Genomic DNA, 17513 nt, shown 5'->3' with positions numbered 1-17513 from the left:
AACATTTTCCTAACACAGTACAGCTACAACAATTGGAACTAGACGTGGTTGTGTAAAAGAGTTGTCATTTGCCGATATTTCTTTAGTTGGAGCATTTCACTTACTATAGTTGAATGAAATTCTGACATTCGTAGCCATAATGCTCTTGTCCTTTTTCCTTTTTTAGTTGTATCAATTTTCTTGAACTAATATGTCGAAAGCATGTACATCTGTGTGCCAGAAGTCCCATCTTCTTTTTATCCCAATTATGATACCAAATAGACGTATACCTCGTAGACATCAACGAGTTTTTTTTTCTTTGCAAGTTGATCATAATCTGTATCACGTGACCTTATTCGTAATCTATATGTTACAATGTTATCTTATCATTAAACAAGAGACCCATGGGGGATGTTACGGAACACCTTTGTAAGATTTCAGTTTTATGAATGTCTTCTCTGATAAATCACATGATAACAAGTAATATGGACAAAATGTAACGGTACTTTTGTGCTGTTGGTTATTTCGAAAAATTAACAATAACAACTGTGTAAGCTGGAAGTATGTTTTGAGTGGTTACTCAGAAACGGTGAAAATATTTTTTTACACTTAAATTCAATTGTCAGAATGGTTTCCAGTCACCTAATTGCATCCTCCCCTTCCCCTCCCAACTGTGAAACTTGAAACATATCATCGGCTCTCTACCCCTTAACATTCCATTACTCCCGTTTCTTAACTTCCGGCTCCGTCCCCCATATGGACTGAGACCCGTGATCTATGCCCGTGACAATTAAGTACTTCTGGCCCCACGAATAAAATCCTTTAAAATGTACGTACATTAGGAAATAAATAATATGCCTCTCTGATTGGGATATTTGCCGTTCAATTTTATGTATATCTGTTATAGAGATGATAATCTCGCGATCAGTGTAAATCATCAATATTTAACATGTCTTTTATGTTGCAAGATCCTGAGTGAAAAGTCCAGTTTTCACCTCCACACCTGGCCCGGATTTATACAGTTGACGTTGGTGACACTCGTGGAGGTGTAAGTTTTCCCTGGTCCGCATACTAAAAAAATATTTATTGTATTATGTATCTATATTAACTCAATACGTTGAAAGTTAAATTGGAGAATGGAGATTAAAACAATCCATATTCTATTGTACTTTCCTCATGTTCCCGGATTCGTCAAGTAGTTTGCTGATGTTGAGGACTGAACTGCAAGTCTTTATAATTCCGGATTGGTCGGTTTCCCGTTTTTTAATTTAGAATCGACATTCACCCACATGGACAGTTAGCGAGTAGGAAGACAACACGGTTTCTGTTTCAGGTGATTATTGCAGCTAGAGAATTTTGTCATTTTGATGTGTTACTGAAGATATGCTTAAGATGAAGCCTTAGACGAAACTGTGTAATGCATAATTTCTTATATGGTACATATTGTATCACAGTCGTGTTTATACGTAATTCAAGGTCTACCATAATAACAAAACACAGGTCTACTTCTACTACTACTGCCATTGTTTTTTTAATGGTTTTTAGGCGTTATCCGAATTATTGTCCTTTACATATTGATATGGGTTCGATGAACAATTTGGGCGAGTACGTACTGGAATCCAAACGCATTCTCTCATTACAGAGGAGTTTCCCTCTGAACTCGGACACTGCAATGTTTTTGTTATTGTTTTTATTTCAAATTGGTAAACAAACTATTTCCATTCTGTAAAAATATATTTACTCTACCGTGCAGGATTGAACTGTGGATGTCCATAGGACTGCAGTCTGCTAAATGTTTATTGAGATGTAAAACAAATTGGACAGCATGTATGTTACAGGTTGGGAACATCCTTGGATTTTGGAGGATGCACAGGATTGAATCCAGTGTATCCCTTCATTACAAAGAACTACATACTCTTAGTTCAAAAATTTATTTGAACCTCATTGCCTATGTTTGATATCATATAATTACATCCCTTCATTTCACTCTTTCAGTTGCTTTACTCTATAAATTCGACAGCCAATGGGGGCCAAGGATGATAGGGGAGAGCTCTTGAAGTTTTATTTATCACATTGTTAGGGGAAGCAAGCACAAAGTGTTTCACATCAATGCAGCACCATATATACTTTACTAGTCTTCATTTTGTCCTGCTTTTATTGTCATTATTTGTCCATCTGTAAACAATTCTTATCATTGCTATTTCTTGAGAAGTACTGGATGGATTGCAGATGCGAGTTCCCTTTGGTTTCTAATTATGCCCTTTTGATTTTGGGACTGATAAGGGGGGGGGGGGGGGGGGAATGTCCATTAGGCAACCATCTTGGAGTACTCAAAGATTATGATTGTTTTTTTCTTAATAGAGGAATTTCCAAATAGGTAAGACCAGAAGGAGATGAAAGAAATAAAGAAAAAAGACCAGACAATGTAGGCTGCCAATATTTCTCTGGAATCTCATTATTTTGTTTGTACATTTATGAAGTTAATTCACACTATCTCCAACCTTTTAGAATTTTAATGAGCTGCTGTCATTGCCATGGAAGTACCACAAGAGGTGAAGAAGAATGTTCGGTCTGTCCTGCTGTCAAAAGTTGGTGGGGTACTTGTCAGTGACTTTGCCAAGGACTATAAGAGTCTTCTACAGAAACCCCTAAATTACAAGAGTTTGGGTTTCCAGTCAATGACAGACTTTATAAAGGCAATGCCAGATGTGGTCAGGTAAAATGAACAGTTGAATTTTCTGATGAATTAGTTGTATTAACGTCATTGAAAATATTTAGATTATGAACTTAGGTTAATGGCAAGTTCTATGGCAGAATGACACCGATTTCTTTTTAAAGCCTCCAGGAATTTGTGATTCAGTTAAACACAAATAATGAAATACAAGATAAAATTTCATGAAATATCATTCAAACTTCAGTGGATATTGTTTTCATTCAATGCAAGAAAATATTTGCTTTCATTAAAAAGCTACATTCAATGGCAGCGTTAATTTAGATGGTAAAATTTTTAGAAACTTTTATTGTCTGCTGCTCTGGGTGTTGAGATTTTAAATAAAAATGTTGAAAGAATGATAAAAGAATCAAAAGAGCCTGAAAATCTATAAGTTTACTTTTCTTCTTAATTTTCCAGATTGGAATTTGATGATAATACTATGGCTTATAAGATGTTTGGTATTGGTGACCCCAAAATGTATATGTGTGTATCGGCCAAAAAGGCAGAGCGAGGCTTAGGAGGGACGTCAGATCCGGCAAATGGTAATTGAATAAAGGGAGACAAATGATAACCATATCAAGGGCAACACATGGAAACCAGTTAAATAGAACCAAATACTAGCCTTGTAAAGGGAGTAAAACTGGGTCAAATGGTAACCAAATACAGGGACAGAAATGGTAGCCAGTTAAAGGAGTCAAGTAGTTGGTGTATAAAGGGATACAACTGCTGACCGTATGAAGGACACAAATTGTAGCCATTGAATGGGAGATCAAAGGTAACCATATAAATGAGTCAAATGGTAACCATATAAAGGGACTTGAACTTGGTCACTCCTGTTTTCAAGCACTATCCTATATAAATACATTGTTATTGGTACACTGTACTCTCACTTAAAAATACAAGGGGAAACACTGGTATAAAGGTCAGAAACGGAAGTCATTTAAAGAGAGACAGTAGTCATACACAGGACATGAATTTTAAACTTTTAAAAGGAGTTGGATGATAACCATATGAAAGGAGTCATATGGTAACCATATAAAGGGAGTTCAATGCTTACCATATAAGCGAGATAAGTGGTAACCATTAAAAGGAAGACAAATGACAACTGTATAAAGGGAGAATAACTTTTTTTCTTTTTCCCAGACCATCTATGTTTTTCAAAACATGGCCCCTAATTTTAAAATATTTAGCAGATGGTTGCTTTCTAAAATTCCCTGTCAGTGATATTTTGATTTGGATCAACTATGTGTTGATCATATTTCTCACTGTTTCAATTTCTTTTGATCAGAGAAAATAATTTGCTTGTATTTCAATTTATCAAAAATGTAATAACACTGACCCTTACATATAAAAAATGTTGTTTGAAGTATTGTTAACTGTGAATTAATCAAAGTTGTACAGCTGAGATTGCAGACAAGTTATTTCCCTTCTTTCAAACAAATTGTGCCAGAGTTAACTCATCATTTCAAAACTTCTACACATACATGCATGTTCTTTGGAGTATCGGTATCTCAATGTGGTGAGAGGTTTAAGTTGAAACAACAGAAGGTATGATAATGTTAAGATTTTTTAACAAAGCAGTCAGTAATTTGATGTTCACAGAGTTGTCCCATAGGTTTAAAATCACCTTTGTTTGAAGAGTTCCTACTTACAAAAGATGCTGTTGAGATTATAATGGATCAAACTAGTTTGATTTTAATCTAAAGATTTATAATTTACAACAAAATAATTTACACTTCCAGAATAGGGAGAGGTTTCAGGTATGCCTTGGACATTAAGTCAAGTACAGGAAATAACTAATTATTTTCTCCTTTACAAGATTAATTTGTGTCAGGATTTTGTTACAATGAGTTTTATCTCCAGTGTTATCAGATCCAAGGAGCTCCAATGCCATCAGCAATGGATCTACCGATTACGAAGGCAAGCTCAACCCGAATTCAAGAGGCTTGTACAGCCTTTGTTATCCAAGGTCCAAGGAGCCCAAGGGCTTTTCTGAAGAGGTAAAATTCTGTCAAAACTGGTGCAGTGTTGGTTTCTCCTTTCTGAAAATGCAAGTTCTATGAAATATATTAGTTTTCTGTCTCTTCCTAAAATTTAAAGTTCCATGAATGATTTAACCCCTCAAGATTTATAGCTGAGAAAGAAGTGAATGTATCTATTGCAAACCAAAATATTCTTAGATGTCAGATTAAGACAGTTATTTTAGTGACTTACTTTTGCAGTTATCGATAAATGAGATGATTTCCTGCTTGAGTTTATAGTACATGTTATGTAATAAGGTTTTTAATAAATCAAATCTCTCTGCCTGTGAAAAGGAGATATTAACTTAATGAGGTGTTTAGCATGTATATTCAGTTATCCTTGTGACTGTAGCACAAACTTTTCAGAGCCATACCAATTTATTAGTTCACCTGGCCCGAAATGTCAAGTGAGCTATAGGGATACCACAGTGTGGCCGGTCTGTCAACTTTTACTATATATTGCAACTATTCATGAATAACTGAAGGGATTCGGTCCTTGGTGAATGGGGAAACAGTTTTGTGTAAATGGTGGGTCTGCCCCTCCTGGCGGCCTGAGGAGTGGGGTCCAATAAGAAAAAATCAATTGCAGAATATTGTCCAAATTTGGTCTGAAGCATGCTTGGGTGAAGGAAAATCAGTTTTGTATAAATGGTGGTTTTTGGTCTCCTGGTGCTAAAGGGGCTGGGCCCAATAGCAAAAATCTATTAATTCTTTAAAATCTACCTTGTTCTTCAAAAATTGAAAGGATATTGTCCAGATTTGGTCTGAAGTACCTGTATGCTTGTGTGAAGGGAAATAAGTTTTGTATAAACAATGGGTCTCTGCCTCCTTGGGTCAGAGGGGCAGGGCCCAATATAGAAAAACTATTATTGTTTTTTTAATTTCATTAGCTTAACACCCAAACACCATGTATAAATAGGTACATGTATGAATGTTAGGCAATTTTCAATTGGTGTTATGGTCAATGTATAAAATAAAAAATTAAAAAAAAGGATCTTCTTAAATTTACATTTATACTGAGGATAAATATCCACTTAAGACAGTGATTCATCTTACATACATGTTCACTGATATCAGTTGTGTATAAACAGTATTTATTTCTAGTGGTAAGTGTCAAGGTGAGTTTTTTCACAGAAATAGTCCTTAAAATTTTAATACAATTTGCAAATTTGACTAGAGTAATTTGTGCTTTTATTCCATAAGTTTTCACACTTAAAATGATGGAAGGATGACACTTTTCATTTGCTAATGGTTTAACCCTCTATTCAACAGGATGTAATGGAGAAATTCATGAAGTTTGGGTATATAGGTGATGTGAACTTGATACCTGGGTAAGATGGAATTAATTATCATAGTGCACTATTTTAAGAAAACCAGTTACTTGAATTGACATTGAACTGCTTTTATTTTGATATCTTATCAAGTTTGAATTTAATAGATTATATATAAGAGTCTCAGTACATGTTGAATATTATTAGCTCACCTGGCCCGAAGGGCCAAGTGAGTCAGAGGGATTCCGCAGCATCCATCATCTGTCAGCTTTTTCTACAAAATGCTACTTGTCATGAACAACAGAGGGGATTTCACCAAAATTTAGCCAGAAGCATCCTTAGGGGAAGGAGAACATTTTTTTTTGTATAAATGGTGTGTCCCAGCCCCCATGGCCTGACTGTCCAGGCCCAAAAGGGGAAATTTGGCAAGTTCTGTTAGATCCTATTCCTCCTGTAGGAATTATAGGCTTTTGCCCAAATTTGGTCTGAAGCATCTTTAGATGAAATTGAATAAATTTTGTATAAACAGTATCTCGGGCCCCAGGGGCATGAGGGCGGGGTCCATTTGGAAAAATAGAGCAAACTCTTTAAAATCCTACTCTTCCTGTAGGAATGATTGGCTTTTTCCTTATTTGATGTCAATCATGTTTGGATGAAGTGGAATCAGTTTTGTATGAACACTGGATCTCGGGGCCCCATGGGCTGGAAGGGACTGCATTAACAATGTAAAAACTAGCCCTTAGGGTGGCCCCACCCCACTGGACTTAATTTCTAGGTAATATCATTGAAACAGTTGAAATCCCTACCCCATAACTATAAAGAAAAGCTTGGCATAGAGATATAAACACATAAATTAAGTTATGTAAGAATTGACCTTTGGGTGTGGCACACCTAAAGGGACATTATTTCTTGGTCATATTTTTGATATAATTGTGATACCAACCTAATAACCATATAAACTCTCACTGGGAATCAAAAGAGAAAGACCGGAGTGATATAAGAATTTACCCATTTGTCTTGCCCAATCAAAGAGATTAAGTGACTGAGCATAAATTTGGAAATATTTGAAATACCCAATGTATATGCATGTTTAACAATGCTGGGCTTTAAGATCCAGGGGAGCAATACATGCCCTATGGGCCTCTTGTTGTTGTGCAGTCATCTTCATCAACACTTTACTTTAAACCTTGTGTTTAGATCCATTGCTCAAAAAGTATGAATTAAATGTTAACCTTACTTGGTACGTAATTGGATCACATAACAGACAATTCAACACATCCATCATTTACGAAATATCTTTCGGAATAATTTCCTGAAAATTAGGGATACTGAGAAGCTAGTCAGTTTCTAATCAAGTAAAACCGCTATTCCAATCACACCTGGAATATGATTACATTGTAGCATGGGCATATTAGCTCATTAGATAGATTATATAAATTTTTTTTTTTTTGTATTTTTAGACAAAAAAATTTGGATTTTGAGAAATGACTTTTTCCATTCAATACATAATTAGTTTATAGGCACAAAGTACATGTAATGTAAAATATCTAACAAGTTTTCTCGTCCTTCCTTGGGAAGAGTGATGTTTGGGGTAAAAATTCCATATTAGATTGTAGATTCAGAAGTGGAGAATTTACAGAATTTTTGTTTGATGTTTAATTACAATGCATCAGTATTTAAACATGACAATAATGTATTTATAGCGTTAATGTATTACAGTGTGTTAATTAAAATTTGGAATTTTGGTGTATGGATGGGGGTAGGGGCTAAGATTTAAATTTGCATTTGTTTATGAAATACCATGTACCATTACTAACAAAGTGGGACAGGCAAAGCATTTTATAATTATGCATAGTTCTTATGAATAATTGCTTTTTACTTTTTTAAGCTTGATATTCATCCGGTTCAGAGATAAATCCAGTGCAATTGAGTGTCTGAATCAGTATAATTCATGTCTTGAGATGAAGATTGCAGAAGAAAGGAAACCAAAAACTGGTAACCAGATACAACCAAAGAACTCTGGAGATGCTCAGGAGTACCTTGTCCAGAAAAAAAACAAAGCACCAATGTTATCAGGTAAGTTTTTATTGACTGCACAGTAATTCCCCTCAATTAAAATGTTAAGTGATGATATAAAGTAACGCTTTGTGTGCTTCCCAAATTTTAGATAGTGTATTTTCACAATTTAACAACTGCAAAATACATGTACTGCATTTTTTTGGAAGCATTTCCTTCAGATTGGTAATGTTAATAGAATAGAGGATCTTATGACAGAAACAGTATATGTAACTAGTAGAACATCTTTTGTGTTATAAGAACTTCGTTTTAGATTTTGGGACTGCTCAAGTAAACTAAAAGGCTTACAGGCAGCCATATTAGAATTTGACAATGAAACTTTGTGGTTGCTATTTCTTTCTCAAGTTTCAGGTGTAGATTTCCCATAGTTTCCTAATTGTGACCTGTATTCTTGGGAACTTGATTCAAAGTTGTTTAAACATTCAAATCATGAACAGTTTCACCTACCCATAAATAGTATTAACTTCAGTTGTCAAAAGAGGATCCATAGTTGTAGACCAATATTGTTAATCTTGCTTTATCAGCTTGTTTGTTTCATAATTTTTAAAATAGATTTTTGATATACACCTACTTTCAATGTCAGTGATAATATAAAGTGTTAATGTATTTCTGGAAAAAGAACCATTGAATACCAGCTGATTGATGTTGGTTCATTTTGTCTCTTGTTCCTATGGAGACTACAGGAGAAAAAACGATATACAGTGAGATCTATCATAATGTTAGAGAAGAATTTAAGTCTGATTTATATTACAGCCTATGGCGATAAAATAGAAGTATACATAGGGAACATCAACCAGCATGTTACCAAGGTAAGCTTAACATGTCATTTACATATTCCTATATTTTGTAGGCTCAGATTTATTTCGCTCTGTAGAACAGATCTATAGGCCAAGTGAATTATTTTTAGTCTTGGAACAATATCTTTTATCGCTGTGCATTACTGATTTATTTGGCTCTGTAGAACGGATTTAAAGGCCAAATGAATTATTTTTAGTCTTGGAACAATATCTTTTATTGCTGTGCATTACTGAGTTATTTGGCTCTGTAGAAAGGATAAAGATCAAATGAATTATTTTTAGCCTTGGAACAGTATCTTTTATGACTGCGCATTACTATAGTAATTGCATTATCTTCCCTTTCAATATTTCATCAAGCTTAACATGAATTTCTGTCACAGGAACAGTTTGATGAACTTCTAGAGCCTTTCTGTCCACTTACTGTGCGATTGGTGAAACCCAAGGCAGATCCAAGGAAAGTGTAAGTGGCCAATCATTATAACAACTTCTGAAGCATTTGTGTATGTGACGTCTTAGCATGAATCATTATATCTGTACTTTTGTGTATTATGTAGTTACAAGTTTTGAAACATCAAGCCCTAATTTTAGGAACATTTCTCAATGTAAAGAAATACCTTGAATTAATTTTTCCAATCAGAAAACATTATTGGAGTTAAAAATATGTGTTCTGGAATTAGCTTGTCTGTCTGTGTGTCTGGTCATAGGAGAATTTTGTCAGAACAACTTTTCCAACACTTAAAAACAAACATAAATGAACACAGGAATGTTAGGGAAAGTGTGTAGATTTGCATGCAGTTGGGAAAAAAATTCACCAAAAATTTTGGTTGCCATGATAACAAGGTCATTATACACAGGTTTTGTGTTTTTCGTACTCCTACAATGAATTTTAATGAAGCTTGGTCAAGTGGTGTAATTTGAAACATTTATAGATCCATTATTATGGAAACATAATGGAGAGTTCTGATTGGTCGAAATGAAGGTATTTTCCAATTATGTTGAAAATTGATACATATTTCTTACAGTTCCATACTTTGACGATCATCATTTACCACTATTAAGTAGAGTAAAGAAGTTTTGTCATACTACCAGTAAAAATATTTTGAAAAAAATTAATAAAGAGATGAAATAAGCAGTTGTAATTATGGGCTATGTATAGACTGTATCAGTTCTTTAGATTTTGTCTCTGTATTTAATATAAAGAACTAGTGATGTACTTTTCAGTTTGTTTCTATTGAAGTCATGAGTCAATGAAAATGCTCCATGCAGTTATCAAAGGTTAAAATAGTGACTATGACTGGCGTTCTATTAATTAAGATTTACAGTGTTTTATTTGTTTTATTATTTAAGGTTTGCTTTCGCTGATTTCCATGTTAACCAAATAGATAAGGCAACAGAACTGATTCGTGAACTGGATCAAATGGAGTGGGAGGGAAGAAAACTGAATGTGAGATTTGCTCAACCAGACAAACCAACTTTTGAAAAAAAAAGCATAAGTAACCAAGGTTTGTATAAGCAGATAAGTGGTGGGCTATTCTGATTGCTCAAAGTCCCTCATATCTTCATAACCATAACCAAGTATTGTGTAGATCTTTCTCAAATTTTGGATTTTGACTTGAAAAGTTTGTATTCCTTTTTCTTGAATGGTACAGGACAGATTTTTCTCAAATATCAAATGTAGGTTTCCCTTGGTTCTTAGTTGTGCCTGTTTGATTTTTGTACTGATCAGAAAAACAAAGAGGCTGAAAGGTGGCCATTTTGGATTTTGACAATGTTATTGCTATTACTTCAGAAGTACAGAAATGTTGCTCCCATTAAGTTTTGGAATGATAATAGAAATAAAAAATGGTGAGCAGGTAGCCATCTTGGATTTTGAAAATGAAAGTTTGTTATCGCTGGATGGATCTTTCTCACATTTCAATTGGTCTTAGATTCCTCTTGGTCAAAAGTTTTGCCCTTTTGAGTTTGGGACTGGTTAGAAAAATAAAAAATAAAAAAATCTTCAGAAACAATTTTTAAGTTCATATAGTTAAGGTTAGACACAGAGGAAAGAAGGGACAGAATTTAACTTTTATAAAATAAATGAAGATTAAACAAGGGTAGGAGCCAAGATCCTTTTGGTCTAAAGGACTGATGAACTTCTGCCATGATGCAGTGTCTTGTGTCTGTCAAAATTTTCTTTAAATCTCTACAAGATTTTAACGATTGGTGGATTTGAAGGAAATTTAGTGTGGAGCATTATTGAGTGAAGGAGAGTCAGTGATGTAGTTAGGGATCTCCAACCCAATAGGCCCAAAAGGGAAAATTTTACAAAATCTTCAAAATATTTTTCTTCTGTAGGTGTGGTTTGATTTTGTTTAAATTTGATCTTAAGCCTTCTTGGATAAAGAGGGTTCAGAGAGTCTGATTCTGTTTCGAACAGAGTGTGAGGACCAGTTTTGTATGAATGATGGGTCTCTGTCATATTGTAGCAGAGGGATGGGGCCCAAAAGGGGAACTTTTAAAGAAATTCTTTGCAATCTCTTCTGTAGGAATGACCGGATTTTACTCCCATGGTGAGTTTTATTCCAGCATTGTGTGTCCTTAAACTTTTCCAACTTTCTTTCAAAACCCTGAAACCAGTGTCAGTGAAATTTTGTGGAAACCTTCCCTGGCTAAAGATGAACCAAATAGTGAATCGTAAGGTCCCATTCCCCTAGAGGCCAAAGGGGTTGGTCAAAAGGTGTCAAAGTTCAAATATCTTGTTCTCAATACCCAGATATGGTAGAATCAAATACTTTTCGTGGTCTTCAGGTGTGTTACCAAAATTGTGAATTTCATGACCCCAGGGACTCACATTTCCCCTGGGGAGGGGGCTTATATAGGAAAATCAGATTTTTAAAAAATTTTTGTTTGTTTTTCATTGGAAATAAAAGTTATAAGTATGAGATGACAGTTTTGATGGTTTGCATATATTGTCACTGGCCAACCCAAAGTGCTAAAACATATCACTTAAGTCTTACTGTCAGCAGTGTTGACCAATGGGGGAAATTAAGAAAATTCTTCATCCCTTAGAATGACAAAATTTTCTTAAAACTTAGCCTGAAGCCTGCTTTGTTGACCATGATATCTATCTATGGTCGCATGCTTTGTTGACCATGATATCTATCTATGGTCACTTACGGTCACCCTTCTAGTATGAGGAAAATACATGTGATGAGTTTGATAGATTTAGTAGGCTGTGATACATTTTTTAAGCCTCCATGTTATAGTATAGAACTAAGCTGACTTTATAGTGTAACCACACCAAAGGCACCCAGCAGGATACTCAATCCAGTCACATGATATACTGACAACAGGTAAACCAGCACCACCACAATACTTAGCTTTAAATAAGCATAAGTAACTACTATTTGATGATGGTGTGATATTCAAATCGCTCTGCGTCTATGGTCCATCCGTCCCCCCCTCACATCCTGGCATCCACCCGTCCATAAACAATTTTTTTTTGCTATTTCTTGAGAAAAACTTTCTCAAATTGCAAATGTAGGTTCCCTTTGGTCCCTAGTTGCGATTTTTGGGACTGATAATATAAACAAGATGGCTAGCAGGTAGCCATCTTTGATTTTTTTCAATGAAGTTTGTTATTGCTTTTTCTTGAAAAGTCAGAAATGGATCGCTCTCATATTGCACATGTAGGTTCCCATTGGTCTCTTGTGCCCATGTAATTTGGGGACTTATCAGAGAAAAAAATGTCCGACATGCGGCCAACTTGGATCTTGACTTTGAAAGTTTGTTATTGCTATTTCTTGAGAAGTACTGAATGTATCTTTCGTGAATTTCATATGTAGATTCCCCTTGGTACCTAGTTGTGCCCATTTGATTTTGGGTGTGATCAGAAAAACAAATGGTTTCCAGGTGGTAATTTTGGATTTGGCAGGTAAAGATTATCATTGCTATTTCTGCAGAAGAATGTTCAAATGTCTTATCATTGAGAGCAAACACAGAGAAGAGAAGAGAAAAGATCCGACTTTCTAAGAACATATAAAGATCAAACAATGGTGGGCACCAAGATCTCTCTGGGATCTCTTGTTAAAGACTGGTATCTCTCGGCTAGGGGACAGTACTCGAATCCTTCCTCACAGCATCTTTGGCCCCAGGTGAAAAGTTTATTGTCACTTATTTACTGTGAGATTTTCACCTGGTACCAAGATGTCCTTACAGTGGTAAATTCTCAGCTAAGCGCAAAAAGTGAGACTGTAAAGAGCAGTTGTTTAGTAAGTAGAGATAAGATAAAAAAAATAAGTCACCTCTTAAGTTTATGCAGTTGGGGCAGGAAGACAACTAAATATTACATTAATAATCTAAAGAAAATTGTTGGATTCAGTAACTGTTAATTGATATCTTAATTAAAGTATGCAAAGTAAGATATGCTGTTGTTTGTTTTGAACCATTGCTAGTAGTTAACTTCATGTAGAAAATGGATGTTGTTTTGTATTGAAAGGAAACAAAGTGAATTCAGGGGGAGATAATATGGAAAGAAGATCAAAAAAGTTGCCCCACCTTGTTGAAGATGGGGATGAGTGGGGAGAAGAACCTGACAGCAGTGAGCAGACTTACGAAAAACTGAGCAATGGACATGAAAGTCTGGCCTCAAAAATGGCTGCTTTATCAGTAGATACAAATAAAACATCATTATCAAAGTCAAATCCATCCCCAGTGATAAGCCCACAAAACCTTCATCCCATGATATCCCCCATCAGAACCCCTGAGAAACCCTCTCACCAAGGACATTTACCACAGGAAAGCCGAAAAGGCATTCCTCAGAACACAAGGAAACCAAAAATGCCGGATTTTAATGAGATGGTTTCCCCTGAGCATGTAAGTCAGAATGAGAAAATGCCAAAACTTGAGCCAACTGGTGATAAATATTCGGGAATGCCAAGCCTTGAACCTATAGAGAGTAAATATTCAGGAATGCCAGACCTTGAGCTAATAGGTGGACATGATGAAATGCCTGCGTTAGAGAAGATAGGAAGCAGACAGCAGGGAATGTATAAGGTGGATGATAAAAACCGTCCAGTGATGCTGTTCATAGGAAACTTTGTTTACTTTGAAAATGAGGTTAGTGTATACATTTCATTGGAAGTTTGATATTACTCGATTGAAAAATATATAAAGGGTAAATGTAACTTAAAGAATTTCCTTGTCATATACTTTTGGGTGACTTTCTAATGCAATAGTTTCATGAAAATGAAACTGTGTGTTGTACTGTATCTCAAAATGTTTCTGTAAACTGAAGGGCAGTTATCATTTGAAGATTCAGTGCTAACAACAAATATGCTCACATATATATATATATATATATATATGTGGCCACTTCTAGACACTTTCATGTTATTTATACATAGTATACATTAATACCAGTGAAATCTACTGTTAGTGTTTTAAAGCATCTTAAATGGTAAAAACACTATCAGAAAATATATATTATATTTTCCAACAATAACAACAAAAATGATACTTTCGTTTAATAGCTCATGTTGAAATGGACAGCATTAATTTTTAATGAATATCTAAACATTTATTAGATATTCACATATTATTGCTTGCAAGCTGGATGGTGGGCATTGATGTGACTCAAAAAAAGAAACAATATAGCAGAGACAAATAACACTACAACATGTTTACAACTTCACAGACAAATGTTTAATTCCTGTGTTTGTGAAAAGAAAGACTAAACTTTCATGTCAAATTCATGTATGGATGACTGCAGTTTCTTCGACATGTTTCCTTCTACATCTTTTTGTAAGGTAGCTCTGTAAGATTGTTAAATTACGATGAAATCATTTTATTTTGGAAGAGGTTTAATTTTTGTTTTGTTGGTACTCTTATTCACGAACTACACATGTAATATGCAGAAATATTACATGGACATATTCACTGTGGTTAATATTTTTACAGAACTTCTTGCCCTAGGCAGTGTTCCAATTCATTGTTTAAAAAATTCATTTCAGACTCGCAAATAAATCTGAGTGTTGAGCAACCTTTCATCCAGGGCCTACTTTTTTAATTACTTAAAATTACCATCAAAGAACAATGTTAAGATAAGTTGGTTTTTTTTTGAGATCATGAATGTTTGTTTTTTTTCCTACAGTATGACTTGGCCAACTTATTTGGTGCGTATGGTGTTAAATGTGTGGAGATACGAAACAATAATGACAGGAGGAAGACGTAAGTAGATAATCTTGTCATCAAGGTAGATATTTATGTATTTATTTTGATATAGTATTTCTTTGAAAGACATTAACATAATTGTATGGTTTTATAGCCGTGTATTTAGATCATTTTGATACTGTATATTGGCTTATTTTTGCAATGCAATTTGCACTTTTTTTTTTTGGAAAATTTAAAAAGTGTACAAAATTTGCAATTTTCATTAATTGGATTATTTTTAATACAATGTGTAAAAATAATTTTATTCACATTATTTCATATGTAACATGTATTGCATTTAGACATCTAGAAAATATTTCTTTGAAATTTGTCAAAATATACTATAAAAATAACCATGGTTGAATACCTTAGAATATTATAAAACAAAAGCAATCACTTGGCCTAAATTGTGTGATGTCACAAATAACAATATCAATGTGCCCAGAATTGTAGTACCTCAGGGTAGCTAAATGTTCCATTGAAACCAGTAGATGTTTCAAAATAATAAGTGTGCCCCTCTTCTTCAATCGCTGCGATATGCTGGATGGTATCCCAGCAAGGGATAGGTAACCTACTAAACAACACAGGACCTGTTTTAATTGGCCACTATACACAGTACCTTCTGTTGTGTAGTTGGTAACAACACAGGATAAATTTTAATTGGCCACTATACACAGTACCTACTGTTGTATAGTTGGTAACGAGACAGGACCAGTTTTAATTGGCCACTATACACAGTACCTACTGTTGTGTAGTTGGTAACGAGACAGGACCAGTTTTAATTGGCCACTATACACAGTACCTACTGTTGTATAGTTGGTATAAAGACAGGATTATTTTTAATTGGCCACTATACACAGTACCTACTGTTGTGTAGTTGGTAAAGAGACAGGATAATTTTTAATTGGCCACTATACACAGTACCTACTGTTGTGTAGTTGGTAAAGAGACAGGATAATTTTTAATTGGCCACTATGCACAGTACCTACTGTTGTGTAGTTGGTAACGAGACAGGATAATTTTTAATTGGCCACTATACACAGTACCTACTGTTGTGTAGTAACGAGACAGGATAATTTTTAATTGGCCACTATACACAGTACCTACTGTTGTGTAGTTGGTAACGAGACAGGATAATTTTTAATTGGCCACTATACACAGTACCTTTTGTTGTATTCTGTTCTCTGTGCAGAATTACTACCAAACTTTGAAAAGACACAAATTTAAAGAAACCTTACAGCATACACAGTTAAGATTTGTTGAATTCCATACTTATTCAAAACATTTCATTTGTCATTACACAGAAAAATCAGCAAATTTCCATTGAATACTCTTTAGATATCACCATTCTGATAGGTCAGAACTCAAAAAATTATATCACGACTCAGATAATTATGTCATCACTAGTGGTGTATTCTTAAACTGTTGTTTTGTTTTTATATCTATATTATCTGAAATATTGTTTGATAAAATGTTATCTCCACAAAGCAATTATAGTGACTGTTGGTATTTCACTTTAAATAAACTGACTTAACCTCTAAGTGTATTTTTTAACATCAGTACACATAAATATCTATGTTATTGTCACCTTGAAGTAGTGATAGAGTCCAAGGTTTTTTACCCCACAGACTGAAAGGGTGTGGGGTATTGCGATTACGTACTGCGTCTGTCCGTCTGTCTGTCTGTCCATCCACAATTGCATTTCGCTCATTATCTCAAGAACGACATCACCAGCGATCACCATTTTCAATGGGCATGTTGGGCCTATGGACCTACAAAGCCAATTGAGGTTCTTCACAATCTCAACCCTGCACCCAACTTTATAATAAGGCTGTGGGGTATTGCCTGCGTTTGCGGAGCTATTTTTTTAATTTTGTTGATTTGTTGGCCCAAAGGGTCAAGATGACCAAAACCATAGGGTAGGCAATTATGTCTCTAATTCAGAAATTCAATTCAACCCCTAGGGTCTTGGTGACAGGGTTCTGAAAGGGGAAATTAGACAATATTTTACTTCAAAACGTGACTCCTTTTTAAGGCTTGAATGGATTTCAACCAAATTTGCTCTGAAATGTCATTGAGAGTGGGAAATCATTTCTGAAATTCAGAAAGTTGATTCGACCACTATGAACTTTGGGGCAGGGCCCTAATTTTTTTCCCTTCTTACCAACCAAAATATGTGTTATTCAGCACAGGTTGCTGTAGAGTCAAGGGAGAAAATCATGTCAGTCATTTTCAAATTCAAAATCAAAGTACTCATTTAGAAATAACTTGAAAGCATATGGCTTTGTATAATTGGTTAGTTGTTGGGATTAAAATTTACATGAATTAAACTTTAGCATCTGTATGTTTTCTAAAGTCCACAAGTCTATATTTAGCTAAGCCTAGAACCTTGTAATCTTAATAGTTTAACATAATGTATATTTACATAACTGTAAATGTGTGAAAATATGGAAATAATGTATAA

General features: G+C 34.7%; 1 protein-coding gene across 1 annotated transcript in view; it reads left to right on the top strand.

Annotated features, from left to right (window-relative positions):
- Positions 1-1280: 1280 nt before the first annotated feature.
- LOC132546832 (uncharacterized) overlaps positions 1281-17513 on the top strand; it is a 28605-nt gene continuing 12372 nt past the window's right edge. Inside the window, exons 1-11 of the mRNA XM_060210549.1 lie at positions 1281-1312; positions 2488-2695; positions 3110-3234; positions 4556-4692; positions 5986-6044; positions 7873-8060; positions 8814-8869; positions 9238-9317; positions 10205-10359; positions 13338-13957; positions 14991-15067. Coding sequence (XP_060066532.1) covers positions 2514-2695; positions 3110-3234; positions 4556-4692; positions 5986-6044; positions 7873-8060; positions 8814-8869; positions 9238-9317; positions 10205-10359; positions 13338-13957; positions 14991-15067 — 1679 coding nt within the window. The 5' untranslated portion in view covers positions 1281-1312; positions 2488-2513. The remainder of the gene's footprint in view (positions 1313-2487; positions 2696-3109; positions 3235-4555; positions 4693-5985; positions 6045-7872; positions 8061-8813; positions 8870-9237; positions 9318-10204; positions 10360-13337; positions 13958-14990; positions 15068-17513) is intronic.

The sequence above is a fragment of the Ylistrum balloti genome, unplaced genomic scaffold (assembly GCF_031769215.1).
Source record: "Ylistrum balloti isolate Yb309-2 unplaced genomic scaffold, AGI_CSIRO_Ybal_v1 Utg369916, whole genome shotgun sequence".
Taxonomy (NCBI): Eukaryota; Metazoa; Mollusca; class Bivalvia; order Pectinida; family Pectinidae; genus Ylistrum; species Ylistrum balloti.
Note: the sequence above shows the minus strand (reverse complement) of the source record. Positions and strands in the feature narration are given on the sequence as shown.